General features: G+C 31.4%; 1 protein-coding gene across 1 annotated transcript; it reads right to left on the bottom strand.

Annotated features, from left to right (window-relative positions):
• Nucleotides 1-11,767: 11,767 nt before the first annotated feature.
• Nucleotides 11,768-15,660, bottom strand: LOC149541872 (glutamate receptor 3.4-like). Its single transcript, XM_089795664.1, has 6 exons — nt 15,429-15,660; nt 14,030-15,285; nt 13,339-13,616; nt 13,042-13,073; nt 12,223-12,626; nt 11,768-12,130 (listed from the first exon to the last, which is right to left on the bottom strand). The coding sequence occupies exons 1-6, from the start codon at nt 15,646-15,648 to the stop codon at nt 11,768-11,770; spliced, it is 2,553 nt and encodes an 850-aa protein (XP_089651790.1). The 5' UTR covers nt 15,649-15,660.
• Nucleotides 15,661-16,707: the final 1,047 nt, after the last annotated feature.

Below are 16,707 nucleotides of genomic sequence, written 5' to 3'. Positions count from 1 at the left end.
TTAATTTTGGTTTCTCAATATTCTCAACATTCTAAATAACTAACATATCCATGATTACACCAAAAATAAATCTATTGAAGAATTTCATTGCGAAAAAGATAAAAATACCTTTTTCAGAGTAGGGTTTTGCTCAAAATCAATTTTCTAAACTACTTCCAGGTTCTCTTATCTTCTGAGATGATGGTAATGTAGAAATAATTAAGTTCATACTCCTTTTATTCATCTAGAACTTGCATTAATTACATACCTCACTCAATCAAAAAAGTTGTTTATTTCACTTTGACATCAAATATCTACTCACTTAGATCAATATTCCAATCTTTAAATGCTATCTGAGGTTCACCATAGCTTCCTTCCATCATAAAAATGCTCCAAAAAACTTTCATTCACAAAATTTTCTATAGAAACATATATTTCATCTTCTATCGTAGTGTAAACTTTCTCTATTATAACAATAGCTCGCATTTCTTTCCTAACTCGGTCCAATAAGCTCCAAATTGCAAGCGAGCTTAACTATAGTCCAAACTCATCATGATACACCTTTTCTCAACCTCTCTATGAGTAGGTCAATCTCTAAATGAAGTTTCCAATTCTAGTGTTGTGAACAACCTTAATTCAACTTGGTTGAATCAAACTCAATCACTAACTTTGATTTCCCTATCTCAAAATTAACTAAATTTTCCTCTGAAGTATCTAATCCTTTTTAAAATGCCTCATTAAGTTCTTCTCAAAGTTCACTAACTAAATTTGTGTGTTCTTCATTGTCTTTCTTAGTTCTAGAGTTACTCTCATGATTCCTTTTGTCATTTAGGAAGGTCCTCCCATTGTTGCTTCTATTTCCAAAGTTTCTTCCATGATTCTTATGTCATTTCCAAAGTTTCTTTCATTATTTCTTCTGTCCATTATGTAGCATTTTTTTGTATGCTCAAAGTTGTTGCATAATTGACATACTGGGGTCCTGCTTCTAGGATCCTACTAATCAATAGGTGCTTGACAATTTCAGGTGGTGTGTCCAAAGTTATTACAATTATAACACATGATCTACTTTCTTTCTTCATAAGATGTACTTTCTCTTGATGTACTCTCATTAGATCTTCTTCTATCTAGAAGGTTAGTGTTTCCAAACATTCTACTATTTCTTCTATCATTATCATATTTAGATTTCCTACCATTAATTTTATTATGACCAATACCATGAAAATTATGTTTGTAAAATTTAGTAACATGATTAAATGATTTATTTATACAATCTCTTTTCATATGACCTATTTCATTACATGAAAAACATTTATCTCTAAATTCATACCTGGTTTCCTCAAGAGATTCCACTTGCTTAGGTTCATCCATTTTAATAGTTTCCTTCTATTGTCCAACTTCTTTGGATTTATCAAAAGATTGATTGGATTCAATCTCATCATCAGACTTATCTTTCTCTTTTGGATCTAATTTACTTTGAGGTTTCTTTGCAGAAATGTTAAATAAATAACCAAGACCAGTCTTATCATAAGTAGGTCTTTGTATTGACGTTGATTCATCAAGCTTTTCTCTTCTAGTGTAAAGCTTTTCAAGCTATTACTTGCACTGAGTTAGTTCAACTTTCACAATAATGTTTTACTTATGAAGTTCTTCATGATCTTCTTTCAATGTTTCAAATTTAGATGTCTTCTTTGCCAGACTTGCTCTAAGATCTGAATTTTTAGTATTCAAATCAAATTTAACTTTGATAGGATCATTCTTCAAACTCAACATTGGATTGGAAATATTTAATTCATGCTTCAAGATCCTATACTTTATTTTCAGTTTTGAATAATCATCATTACTAGTTTCAGATTCAGTAGATTTAGGCTTGGATTTGAGATGTTCAATCTTGTCCTTCAATTGTCTAATGCATACTTTGGAGTTTTCATATCTATTTTTTTATCTTATCTCTTTTTTTAGTAAGGAGATCAATTTGTTCAAGTGTCTCTTCAAGGTTCTTCATCAACTATTCCATATCTATACTCAAGCTATTAAGCCTCTTCTAAGTAACTCTGCTCTAATACCAATTGTTAGAAATAGGGAATACTAAGAGGGGAAGGGGAGGGGGGGGGTGATGATGAATCATTATTCTATAGTCAGTAACAAGATATTATTAATTACTTTAAACCATGCATAAGAAAATAAACAAGTAATACTGAACAGTAATATTAACCATGCATAAAGAAATCTCATAACACCATATTTTGTTAACTAGGGAAACTCATCCAAAGGAAAACCCTAGTGGGGATGATACCCACTAGATGATATATTGATATATATGCTTCTTGTTAGGGGATGGACCCTGTTAGGAGTCAATGAGAAAATTCAGTATAGAGAGTCCCTATTAGGAGACTTTGAATCGTTGTTAGGAGATTCCAACCCTATTAGGAGTTGTAGTACAGTAGATGCAAGAAGAGCTCACTGCCCAAAAATGCACTTTCATTTACAAGACGAGATCACTGCCCAAACAAGTAATTAGTCATTAGGTATATAGGTGTTGTATCTTCTTTCTTGGCTGATCTCTTACCTCATCTTGATCTCAGATCACAAAATTAGGTTCTCAAAAACTTCACATATATTACTTCACAAAAACTTTGCATATCACTTATTACAATACAATTGCACACTTCTTTTCGCAAGATGTCCTTCACATAAATACCATACTTTTTGCAAATTGCTACTAGGTTGGCCAAGACCATATTATACTTTTCCAACTTAGAGTAAACATCTAGGATGTCAACCCTAATTGGTCAAGTAATTATTTTGTAAATAAAATAATTCCTTTCCTTTAATTTCGATGTTCTATTTCACTAGTAAAATGTGAATATCTCTTTTCCATAATGTCCATACTAATGTCTAAGGTTATACACATCATCATCAACATATATGTTGTCTCCATCTAACTTCACTAGTCATAATATGATGTTAGAAACATTTTACATATAAAACAATGTATTGTTATAAACCAATTTCATACTTAGACAATTTTCTAAGTACCAAAAACTAAGTATTTTATTTATGAGGTTTACTACAAGTATGTACACTATGTGTTGCCATTAATGATAATAATTACATCTTGTATATAGCCAATTGTCAATAAATCTACCGTGTGAGGGATCTGCCCTGTTAAAGGCTTACAAAATTTTTTAGGTCTCACCCTGTTGAAGGATTTCAATACCTTGCTAAAAGTGTGCCTTTTTAGAGGACTTAAAATTACAATAAAGAAAGCACTAGGTTAAGAGATTTACACAAGTCTGTTAAGACTACTCTGTTAGGGGATTTACTTTGTATCACCCATTAAAATAATTTAGCACCATGATTCTTTGGCTAGAACTCTATTGCTAGATGTTAGATCTTCTCTTTCCTAATGAATCCTTGATCCTTTTGATAAGATATGTCTCCTCTATCCTATCTTTGCATTCCTCTATTCTCTCTAATTGATTCTATAACTCTTACCATTAACACAACCCCCATAGCCACCATGAATGCCTTTATGCACTTAGCATTCATCTCCTTTCATATATTTACTCATCTTACAAACTTCTTAGGGCTTTCTTCCTCAAGTAAACATAGGTGGGCTAGGGTTAGCTAGGAATCAAGGTTGTGGTTGATCTATATTTCTGCTAAGAACATCCTTAAATTTGTTTGGTTGCATGTACTGCATAGGGAATAATAATATACGTCCACACATATCTTCTAGAATCATAAAATAATCATAATGTTGACCCAAAAATGGTTTACATCAAAGTTTGTGCCATTACAAATAACTGTGTCCAAAATTGTTCACTGGAGATATAAGGCTCTGATTCTCAAGCATCACTATATTCACAATATTGTAACTTAGTTCCTAAATGACTCGACATACTCTATTTACTCAGCTCTTGAATCAATCAACATGTATAGTCTTCTCGACTCATGAGTGTCTCGACACATGCTAGGTATATTACTAGGCATGTATTTCTTGGAAACTAATGCTTAACATGCTTTGATCACTCAACTCACACTGATTGCTCGGCTCGCTCTGATCACTCAACTTGCACTGTAATAGTTTTAGATAATGACTAAGTGTTTTGTTATTGCCTTGTCAAAACCAATGTGAGATTAAAACTATTTAATATTATAACATGTAAAAATAATTATATGTCATTTCTATGAATCATTTAGTATTAATCTCATCATTATAAAAGTTTCTCGTTAATTTTCTTATGTTTTAGTTTTAAAAAAGAAATAAGATTATTGAAAATCTAAAAAAAATAAGTGTAGATTGATATTTATAAAGATTTATATTATTTTTAGTTTAACTTTGAATCTATTATTTTAGTACACAATTTGATTATTTTAATATACTTATTAATCTAAAATTTAATTAATTAAAATTATATTTTATTTTTTTGTTTTAATTTTTTTCTTAAAATAGATTTGTAATACTTAACAATACCTTAGAATTACAATTTATTTCTCTATTTTGAAATTTAAAAAAATCACATATTCAATTTGACAATATTTGTATCTAACTATTAAAGACAAGTAAAGTTATGACAAGACAAATTTTGGAAAGACTTATACTAGTCTTTAAAAAAAACAAAAATTAATCCCTAATCTCATAATAAGGGTAACATTTAAAACAACATAGTCTTTTATTATGAGTTCCATCAAACAATTTTCGCAAGCATGATAGACCTAAAAAACATGATTAAATTGGGTTTAGTGCAAAAGGGGTTTGAACAAATATTGAACAATGAAAAGGGGACCCTAAAGTTATTCATTTTGAATTTAGTGTGTAATCTAGAGATTGGATAATCCCATCTTCAAAATAAAAATGCATATTGTAGCAATTTGGAAGTGTAGAAGAAAATTATTATTGATGCTTTAACCATTTGGAATAGAGGTATACCTTGAAGATCTTGTCTTTGGTTCCTTTATTAGTTCCGCCTTTTTAAAGGCGAGACTAATGTTTTCGATAGACCGGCCCGAATTAATTTTTCGCAAACAAAATGTCATATTCCAAAGTCTGTTTAAAGTTTGAAAGCGTTGATTTTTAAAAACAATTATCAGATAGTAATTCTGTCTTTTTTATTGGTTCATCGGCAATTTCCTGGGGGATTCGGTTAATTTTCTAATTAGAAAATAGAAAAAAAAATGTTGGTGTTCTAAGGACACTTTCTCGAGCGAGATTCTTTCCCAGCGAGGTTTCTAGAGCGTCCATATTAATATTTATTAAAAATAGAAAAGATCAATGCTTTGCATTTATTACTGACTTGATAAAGGCGAAGATCAATGTTGCTTCAATCATCGAACTCTCATTACTTCACCACTACCTAAATTTTAGCCAGAGTTTCTCTGTAAATAAATATTATGTCTTATATTTCTTGAATGTAATTAAAAAATTTCTTTGAATGTAATTAAATTTTTTATAAGTATTGTAATTTTATTTATAATTATAGGTTAAAAAACATTGTTAATATTATTCTTAGTTTAATTTGAAGGATGAATATAAAAAATCTAAAATTTATTTAAAATAAAAAAAATTGTAATCTAAATTTAATTTCTCTTTCAAGTTATTATAAAAATGAAACGAATAATTATAAAATTTGATTTTAAAAAATTATGATATTAAAGAATTTTAAAAATATTTTATCCTCAATTTTTAAGTTCTTTTACAAAAATAGACTCATATATTTTTATTAGTTACCTTCTAAAATTATCATTCTTTTTCATTATATTTATTCTTCTAATTTTTTAATTTAATATTTTTTTATTTTATTTTAAATTATTGTCAATATATTTTAGTATTTTTAAACAACTTTAATAGTTATTTATGTTAAAATCATCAAATTTGAGGAAAGATAACAAAAAAAAATTACACACTCAAAATGATTTAAATATTTTATTAAAGTTGTATTCAATTTTCAAATTGAAAAGTCAACTTTCATTGATTTATTTGCTTCATATTTTAGATTGAATTATTTTCTTTTAATTATATTTCTATATTATACTTGTACAAATTGAACATAATCTTCAATAATAAATAATTTATTAATATATTTATATATTACAATTTAATAAATTTGATAATATATTTATATATTACAATTTAATAAATTTGATAAATTCTTCAACAATTATATATATATATATATATATATATATATATATATATATATATATATATTTTTAAAACCATTTCACCTTAAAATCTTTGTACTCTATTTTTTTGCATAAGACAAGACTAAAGCTCTTCATAACTCTTGTTTATTTATTTTATTGAAAGTGTTGGTGCAATTGTAGAAAATTATGTTGAGGAAGATTGTCGATGCCAATTTCTACAAATTTTGGCAATGTAAAAGTATTGGCATCTAGAGTACCATCTACATGTGACGTCAATTGTATAGATGAATTAATTTCTTTCAATGCAAAATAATAAACAGCTATTCATTTAATCATATTTATCATATTTGCCACTTTAAAGGTCTAAACAACTTTAAGCGTGGTAGTGCTAAATTGAGAATGAATGGTGCCTCTGAGTAATTTATCATTTAACATTAAGGTAGTTTTATAACTTAAGTAACTTTTATTTAGTGCCTCAAAATTTTGGCCGAAAATGTAAGTGAATAAAGAAATCTTAGTTTGGGTGTCAAGAAATTAAATAATTATAGATTTTTTATTTATAATTTTTTATTTTGAATGGAATTAGTTAGATTAAGAAAATAATACTTCATAATTTAAATACATTATATTTGAAGATTTGATTCTTTTATTCAAAATCAATTTAATTTAGTTTTTATGATCCAATTAGTAAGATGTTCAAAAGATGCATTTTTAATTTTATGTATATTTGTATCAATTGAATTATATTCATGTTAGTGATCTATTAAATAACATGTAGAATTTTTGAATACTTGATATTTTCATATATACCTATTTTGATTAGAAATCAATTAGAAAGGAGGAGATTTTGTGTGAGTGGGGGGAAAATAAATTCACTAAATAATTGAATGCTATAATAATAGATGTAAGATTATGATACAAGCATGGTTGATCCATAGAATAGAGGCAAGAGTAGAAGAACATCACCAACTACAAAGTTCAATACTGTAGAGAGATCAATAAATTTAAAATGCATTAGGCACATGGGATGCTCTCCATTTAAAATGCAAAAAAAATAAAGCTTCTTGGACATTTTTGGCTTGTACTTCTTTATGATCCCTATTATACATCACATCTAAATGAAGAGTTAACATTTAAATGATGATGCTTTAGAAATGCTTACCTGATCTCATTATTCACACATTGCTTAACCTTATATCTCACTATAAAAACTTAATATAATTTGAATTGGTGGTTAGAAATGGTTTACTTGTGAGCTCTTAAATTTAAATTTTTTATTTACTTCACTTAATTAGATTATTTTTAATTTAATTTTGTTCTTTTAATCATAAAGAAGTTAAAACTTTAAGACTTGTATGAATAGAAAGTATTATTTAATAATTAGAAAATATTGGATATACTTTTATGTTTCCCATTGAATGTATCCCTTAAGTTTATTAATTTAATTTTAAAAAATATTAAGGTTAAAACATGAATTTTACAGGGACTTGAAACCTCAATTGGTTTATTTCATAAAAAATTAGAAGACTCAAAATGAAATAGTGGTCTCACCAGAAAACACACCAACAACCATTTCCAACAAAACCTAGCTAAATTCAAAACCAAAACTAGCAACTATGGAGACACAAGTAAAAACCTAAAATGTTCAAACAAAGCCAAAAAGTGACACCAAAAATGTGGAGCTAACTATGCTAAAGCTTCCACCTTGTCTTTCAACTCCTATTAAATACTTTTTATCTTCCCAATGACTTGTTTGATGCCTTACTAATCAATCTAAGTCTCTTTTTTTGTTTCTTCTTTGTGTTGGACCAAGTTTGTTTTCTAGGTCTCACCTCAACTTCATCATTTCTAACTTCATCCAAGTGAAGCATTAGCTTCAACTCCTTGTCCTAGTGTAAATGGCTCAACACCATGTTAAAACACTCAACTTAAGAGGCTAGTACTTCCTAGCATTTAGTCAACACATCCTTGGTGACCTTTTCCATTTTATCTATCTTCTTCTTTAATTATTCTATATCCTTCTAGTTCTCCTACTACTCAATGACACTCTCCTTCTGGCCAATCAAAACATTATTGTTCTACACCTCCTAAAATCTCCCCTCTAAATCTCTACATTTCAGGTTCAATAGCTTGAGAGCGTGAAAATTCCATTTATTGAACCTAAGAGAATATAGGGAGGCAACTTCAAAAATTTCCAAAACCCCATGGGGAGAACCAACAATGAGATCTCTAATGTCATTCTCAGTAAGTTTACCATTAAATTATCCTCATCTACAACTTGCAACATATGGATTCTTTCCTTCCTCATTTCTTTCTCTTCCCAGAAAGCTTTATCCCTTTTCACAAATTGGCATTTAGTTCTCTTACTTTGTATATAAATTAGAGAGCTATACACATCATGGTCTATTGACTCCTTGTAATCTACCTACCTAATGGCTTCTCTAGGTTCTTACTCTTCCACATTATTCTTTTGAGACACACTATCATTTTCCTTAGTTGTTGTAGGGGTGTTCATCTCATCCTAGTTCACCTTAGTTTCTTTATCTTAAACCACCAAAGAAATGATCTCATTATGTGTAGTACCCAGTGATGGAGGGGACTCCATACCACCTCCAAATATTCTTTCAACTAATTCAATTTTTTCTATTCTTTTGAATCATCTATTTTCATCTTTGCTTTCCCTTGACCAACTTTCTCTTCTTTCTCTTCTTCATAATCATTGTCATCCTCATTATCTGAGACCTATTTAGAATTATTGACCTTTTCCTTCTTCTTTCTTCTAGAATTGGGGATTTCAATCCATAATTCCCCTATAATTATTTTACCTTTCACCAATTTTCCCCCCTAGATCATCCTTTTTACCACTACAATCTTCAATTTTCTTTAGAATTAGGTCAGGAAAAAAATTTAAAACATAACTATGAATCATCCTCATCAAACTCTCATACATAATAGGTCTATTAGGATTAGATCTCAATGGATTAATACTATGAGATTACAAGCACAAAAGATAAAAATGGAAACACACCTTTTTCTTATATCTAAAGTGGTTTAACAACACAAAGTGAAATATCTCCCATCAAGGGAAATTTACTCCATGGCCATAGTAAGAACACACAACCATAAAAATTTAATAGAAGATATAACAAAAATACCAACCTCCCCTTTAACTAGCTAGTCATTAGCATCTTTAGGGAATTTCTTAATAGCCAATTCAGAGTACTTAAGTTCTTGAAGAAGAGCTTACCTTTGGCATGAAGCCCTATAATTTATGCCATAACTACAATATCAAACATCAATTTCCTCCCTCCCTGATTGACTTCCCCATTATTCTAGCCATTTCAAAATCTTTATGTCAAATCAAGTTTCACCATTTTCATCCTTTGCATATTAGGCATAAGCTCTCCTTCCAATTTTACCCACACTTCTTTCTCCTTCCTCCATTTCTCATAGTTGTTAGATTCCCTTTTCCTCATTTTACCACCCATGTTAATAGTTTGCAAAGCCAAGTTCTTAGTGAATTTGACAAAAATGAAACTTCACCAAGAAGGAATAACACTAAGAGGACCCATAAAACATGCAAAGCAATAATTACTGCATACCTTTAGCTCAAATCTTTCCCAATATTGTTACATTTCATTTCTCAAAAATATTTCACCATGAACAAAAGTAAATATAATAACTCTTCTTTTTCTAGATGTCTCATCATAGTTAATAAGTGTCTTAATTTCATAATTAGTGTTGTCCTCATAACTTCAAAATATGGTGACACCCTTGGTTACCACATTGACAAATGAGTCAACTACTTTAGTCACTTCTCTATACAAGTTGGAAACATACACTTTCTTGAAATTAATTAGAAGACCTTTAGCTTCCTTTATAATATTTTTAATTGTCCATGAAGGGACCACTCCTTGAGAAAGGAAATTTAGGATATTAAGAGAATCCCTTTATATCCATATTCTCTTTGTTTTAATGTTGTTTTCTATATTTATTTGGTGGAGAAGACACATCACTTCTACCACATGATTGGATTGGGTACCTAGCAGAATAGCCATATCTTTGAGCATACTACCTTATCCATTCCTAATAATAACACCACACCATGTAGAGCTTGGATTTCCCTTTGTAGCATCATCAAAGTTCATTTTGATCCAGCTCGAAAGAGGATGACCCCATCTTGTGTTTTCCCCTTTTTGTTTTACTTCATCTTCATACTCCTTTCAATTTAAGTTACCTTCAATGTCAAAATATGCCTTCTCCTTGTACATAATATTAATTTTATAATGTTTTTGAAGTAATTGATAACAGCCAAAAAAATAAGGGACTCACCTCAAAGTACAAAAAAGGCTGATAATGTTGATATTTATTTATGATACATTTATTATGTGATATTATTAAGACATATAAAGTCAATATATTTTTACCATGGTGTTTTGGAAAAAAACCTTTTGTCTTAATGTATTATTCACCTTAACCAATGTATTATTCCTATATTGACTAGTTTATCTTTTCTTTTTAAATCTTTTTGGCCTCATATATAAGTACTTAGGTGGAATAAGTGAAAGAAGTAATCTTAGTTTAGATATTATGAAATTATTGATTTTTAGAATATTTAATTATAATTATTTATTTTCTCAAAGAATTAGTTTAATAAATGGAAAGAAAATTTAGTATTTAGTCACATTACATTTAAATTTGCAATTTATTTATTTGAAATCAAGTTTATTAAGAAAAAAAATCTAATATAATTAATAAGATGTACCAAAGAAACACTTTCTATTCTTGTATTGTATTAAAATGAATTATACATAAATGCATTATTACAAGTCAATCTAAAAAATTCAATATGTAAGTTGATGGAAAATAATGTCTTCATTTGACTCAACAATATGAAGAAATCATTTTTCTATTATTGTTGAAGTCTTGAAAATAATAGACACCATAGAATATATATATATATATATAGTACATCATTGTTGTATTGGACTAATGATTAAGTGTCTTATAAGATTTAGATTAATTGTTCTCTTACATTAGATTAAAGAAACTTAAAATTTTCTTCATATCAATCAATATACTATTTATTAGACATATATTTTAGACTCAAAGACATGTTCAATTTACAATGACATATCGATAAGGGATACTATCTATTTAGACATAACCATTGCACCTTATTGAAATACAATTTATAATAATAATATTTTAGACTGAAAGATATGTTCAATTTACAATGACATATGGATAAGGTATACTATCTATTAGACATAACCATTGCACCTTATTGAAGTACAATTTGTAATAATAATAATATTTAAGACTCAAACAACATGTTCAATTTACAATGACATATGGATAAAGTATACTATCTATTAGACATAGTCATTGCACCTTATTGAAATACAATTTGTAATAATAATATTTTAGATTCAAATGACATGTTCAATTTACAATACAATGACATGTGGATAAAATATGTTCAATCTGCAATGAAAAATGTATGTATATTCCAATTTTTAAAACAACTTTTTTTTCATCGCCACCCTATTGGATTTACTATGTGATGGGCATATTGGGCCAAATATACCAAGACAAACCGCCGGCTTTCAGATTCTGAGATGGGAAACAATTTGTCAAATCAACATTGGGTCTCAATGGATGCTGGCGCCCTAATAGTTAACGAGATCATAGCCGGAATGTGCGTGGAAATTTCCCATATCCTGGATACAATCCAATCTTGATTCTTCTGATATAACTTTCGACAGATATGGATCAACATCGTGATTGCATAGATGGATGCGGTGAGAGCGAAAATAATCCACAGATTAGCAAGAGCGATGGGAGAGACGTTGGAGTCATTTAGAAAAGTCTCTAAATCTGAGGAAGACATTCTTTCCCCAAACCATTTCCTATGGATGCTCGCCACAGTGTACTGATTCTCCGATATGTTTAACACTGCTCCAGATATATCAGATAAAAATGGCGACCCCTCGCGGAAAAACTGTAATATCAAAGTAGAATTTAAAATCAAGTATCTATATATGTCTAGAAAATTAAGAGTAGAAAGAAGTGAGGGATGGAAGAAATGCTTACAAATCCGAAGCCTCCGGAGCTAAGGTATCCTTGATCCACAATGGCTAATTTTTCAGATGGGTAGAGAGATTTGACCATTTGAATGTATAGAATTTCATCCACTATGGCACCCACTTCCCCGTTCATTAGCTTTTGCGCGTAATCATGCGGACTCTCTAAAGGAACCAGTCTGGCTTGAGGTATTTTGAGATCATACATGAGATAAGTTTTCACAAATGAAGTTTTCAAGTAACCCACTTGAACATTGCTTGTTGTGAGACTTCTCATGTTTGTAATTGATGGTGCCAATCTTTCCACTGTGAGAATAGAGGTGAGATGTGCAGTGTAGCTATTGTTCAGGATTAGAGCACTGAAAAGACATATAGCCAAGATTCCCTTGCCCAGACTGCTCTTCAAATCCTCTCCTAAAACTCATTACAATGCTTTCATCAATTTAAGAATGGAGAAAACACGAAAAAAAAACATAGAAATTGTTCAATAGTAGATAAAACATTTTATTCATTTAAACGACATTATAAATTATTCTTGATCATCGTGTGATCAAAAGATCAGATTTAATATGTGTATTACAATTGACTCAATAATTAGAAGTCTTGAGTCATGCAATGAATTCTGAAAATTACAATAAAAGATAACAGAAATCTCATTCAATACATGAGAAAATCTATATTCAGAAAACCTAATTCTGACTCATCTGAAAATCTATATATAGAGAATTTCAGTATCTAATACAATGGGGATAAATTACGACGCCACTAAAGAATTCCATATCATGAAACTGATTTAATGATGAAAAATACGTGTAAGCGAAATACTTACTCTGAGCAAATACGAAGGTTGAAAGCGAGGCTCTACAGATGAAACAAGATAATGCATCAGTTTTCTGCAAGGGCAGACTAGTTTGGGAACCCTATTCATAAATTAGCAATAAATTACAACACCCTACTCATAATAAATTATAACAAAAAAATATATTGAGATGTTTTAGGAATAATTGTGTCCTGATGAGAGATACATATATGCACTATAATCAGAAACATCGACAATTAAAAATTTAAGCAAGAAAAAAAAATCTACATATAGTCAAATTCTGAACATTAAAAACTTTTATCTCACGTTAAGGAAGTGACTACTTGGTGGACGACGGTCCCTTGAAAGTCATGGTTGTGGGCATGTTCCATGAGCCACACAAGAAACGCTGTGAAGACGAAGAATGCCGTTACTGTTGCCCACAACGCTCCACTGAAAGGATGCAGGAAAAACCAAGTCCGCCCTCTTACACTTTTCAGCGGCACCATCATCACCAGACCTGTTTGTGTGTATGGCTGCGTGAATCCAACGTACAAAGATCGGTTCCATAGTATAGTGGCATCTCCCACCACCATGTCGAATCTCTATACAAACAAGCAATTCATCAGTCTAAATCCTAATTTCTAATATAGATCAAAACCCTAAATTTTTATTAATACCTAAAGAGGGATTATAATGCCTTCAAAGAACTCCATTACAAATGCATAGTAGTTTGAGAGATTTGAGTTTCCTTTTTCGAAAAACACATAAATGAAAGGAAGATTAATATACGGGACTCTGTAATGGAAGCCTGAAATGTATCACTCATTCTTTTTTAGGGCCTTCCTTGAATATACATATACACTCTTTTACTTTCATTGTTATCTTTTTGTTCTATATAATTTGCTGAGAGTGCATACCTAATATCAAACAAGTTGTACCCACTTTTAATGTCAAACAGGTTGTATCAAAACCCTAAATTTCCAATAAGAGCTTGAGAGGGGTGAGGAGGAATTACATTGCCTTGGACTAACTCTGTGACAAATTCATCGTAGTAAGAGAGATTTGAGTTGCCTTTGTCGAAATCCTCGTAAACGAAAGGCAGATTGTACGGGAGTGTGTCAACGGCAGCCTGAAATGTGTCATTCGTGTAGCCTGTAAAATGACTGATGAACTCAATATAATCAGAAGCATTGCTCGCTCTGACCTTCCCAACTACAAGTTTTCTGTAGCCGTTGGGAATTTCTGTGGTATCACCAGGCCAAATGATAGCCCCCACCTTATTTTCTTCTCTCCGTGTAGACTCAAGCCCCCTGTCTTTCCGCCAAAACCCAACTGTTTGGTAACTTTTTCCAACCACGTTAACAATCTCATACTCACGACTTTGTAAATCATCGTTAACATGGCTTGCTGTTATTGCTTCAGCAATCTTCTCACGAAGTAGCTCCCCTCCTCTCAAAACCAACATCGAGTCAGGGAAATCCGTATCATTCATTGGATTAATTCTCCCATCATACCCAATCCTTATATTTTGTGAACGCAAGGCAGCAACTGGGCTTGCAACGAGCTTAAGAGAAGTGTAGGCCTGTATCCCAATTCGGTTGATGCCATCGTCTGAAGAGATATTGAGCCCCAGACTCTGCTTTGATTCTATGAACCGTGGTGTTGGAACGTTTTTAACTCCCATAATTCCTTGCAATGTTTGGATAGAAGAAGGAGCCAGAGAATCGAAAGAGGAAGCAATGGAATCAGTGACAACCCAAACATAAGTTTCAGACATCATTCCAAGGTCTTTTGCAATGGAAAACATTTTGAGAGCCAGGTGCACACTTGTGTGCACAATAAAAGCCCTAACACGACTTTTGTTGTTCAATTCCACCAACGTTTCCCTCATTTGCTCTTCCCTCCATCCAGAAGAAAGCGCCGCAGCCTTCGAAATTGTTGTCCTGTTGTTTCCCCAGTCCTCTTTGAACTCCTGCAGCGCCTCAGTCAATTGGTAAACACCATTTAACCACACCTCATTGTCTTCGTACAACACGATCACTGACTTCCACTGAAAGTAGCCTGCTATGGCTGCTATGGCTTTCATATCGTCATAATGACTCTGAATTGTGGAAAGTAAATATTTGGACCCACTTGTATCCCCGAACCCATGCAAACCACTGAATGAGAGGATGGGTACATGAATTTCTTCCGCTAGAGGGGCCAGAAAGTTTGAAATCTTAGGGTCCTGCACCAGGATTGCCGCAACCTCTCTTTTCAAAACTTGCAGAACTGCGTGAAAATTATCCCAAATTGTATTTAATTTGAGAACTAAATAAATGATTTGAGAAACAAAGAGAAAATCATGTAAAATAAGAGAGGAGGAAAGGAAAAGAAAAAAAAGCCATTGGAATGGTTTAGAGCAATGTTCTCACCGTTTCCGACAAATCCTTGAGATTCTAGAATTGTGAGGTTAAGACCAGTGTCATTAATCTCTTGGAGAGAAAAGTGTAAAGATGTATTGGCCGCCTTTCCTGCAGGTGTATTGAGGTCTACAATGGCGGCAATGTTTAGTGTGTCATCAGCAACAGCAGAGGTCAGTACAATGAAGAGAGTGCATATAACAAGCAGAGAGGCACCATGAATCTTTGCCATTGTTGTGGAGGTCACAGCTTAAGCGGCTCATTGTGATGAACATGAGAATTCATTTGCCAATTAATATAGTAAAGAACATTTTGTATTCGTTTATTCAGTGGGTTGACTTGAGATGTTTTTTCGCGCTTGGTGGACACGTACGAATTGACACGAAGTAGGAGCAGCTTCAAGGTATTTTCCAAGTTGAAAGAAGACGATAGATATTAAGGAAGCTTTTCCTTTTGCTGACGACACTTCATCATTGTAGTCATTGTCGCTGTGACATCCAGCGACGGGTTAAAAACGATTTATTTGTTTCTCTCCATTGGATTTCATCAGACACTCTCTGTACAGCAAATCATATATTGTAAAAGCCACCCACTACATTCTGGTTAGTCCATGGCCATGATTTATAGCACCTTCCACCTGGTAAATTTACCATATTTCAGCATCATTTCCTCCACCTGGCGGATGGTTAGTTATCTTGTGATTAAGATTCGCCTGATATCTGCAAAAGGCTCAAATATGTAGTTATCATTCAATTGCTATGGAAATAGTAATTGCACCTTAATAAGTTGTAATGGTTACAATGATAGGAAAATATATATTGAAGTAAGTAATATATTGCAATATCTAGTAATTTAAAATAACAATAAGTTTAAATCTTAAGAGACACATTAATTATAAATAAATACTTCAATTTATTCAATAGAATGAACAAGAGTTTCATGAGCTGCAGTTGGAGTCTCTACCTGATGAATTAAAACAGCAGCACAAAGAATTGAAACAGAGCATAAAAAACAGAGCAGCAAAAACAAGACTCAAATATATCAAAGAGCTATAAAGTTTCTTCATGTTATTACAGCTGAGAGGAATGCTCTATTTATGGAGCTCATACATATTTCTAGAGGGTTCTTGAGAAGCTTCAAGAAAGGAAGCACTCTAGAGATTTCTACATAGTTTTAAATTCACATTTTGCACAAAGAGAGAAGCTCCAAGAAGCAAGTAGAAAGTTCTGGACTGTGCATTAAATGCCCAACTACTATAATAAACATTATTTTTAACACCCCCTCATAATGT

The sequence above is a fragment of the Cupressus sempervirens genome, chromosome 8, assembly GCF_028749045.1.
Source record: "Cupressus sempervirens isolate cs-2001-9-10 chromosome 8, ASM2874904v1, whole genome shotgun sequence".
Lineage (NCBI taxonomy): Eukaryota > Viridiplantae > Streptophyta > Pinopsida > Cupressales > Cupressaceae > Cupressus > Cupressus sempervirens.
This window is presented reverse-complemented; position numbering and strand designations above follow the sequence as displayed.

Coding starts and splice junctions, on each gene's coding strand:
- LOC149541872 (XM_089795664.1), bottom strand. CDS start 15,648: ATGGCAAAGATTCATGGTGCCTCTCTGCTTGTTATATGCACTCTCTTC. Junction 13,617..14,029: donor CAGAGTTAGTCCAAGGCAAT/GTAATTCCTCCT, acceptor TTGTTTGTATAG/AGATTCGACATGGTGGTGGG. Junction 12,627..13,041: donor AACCTTCGTATTTGCTCAGA/GTAAGTATTTCG, acceptor AATGAGTTTTAG/GAGAGGATTTGAAGAGCAGT.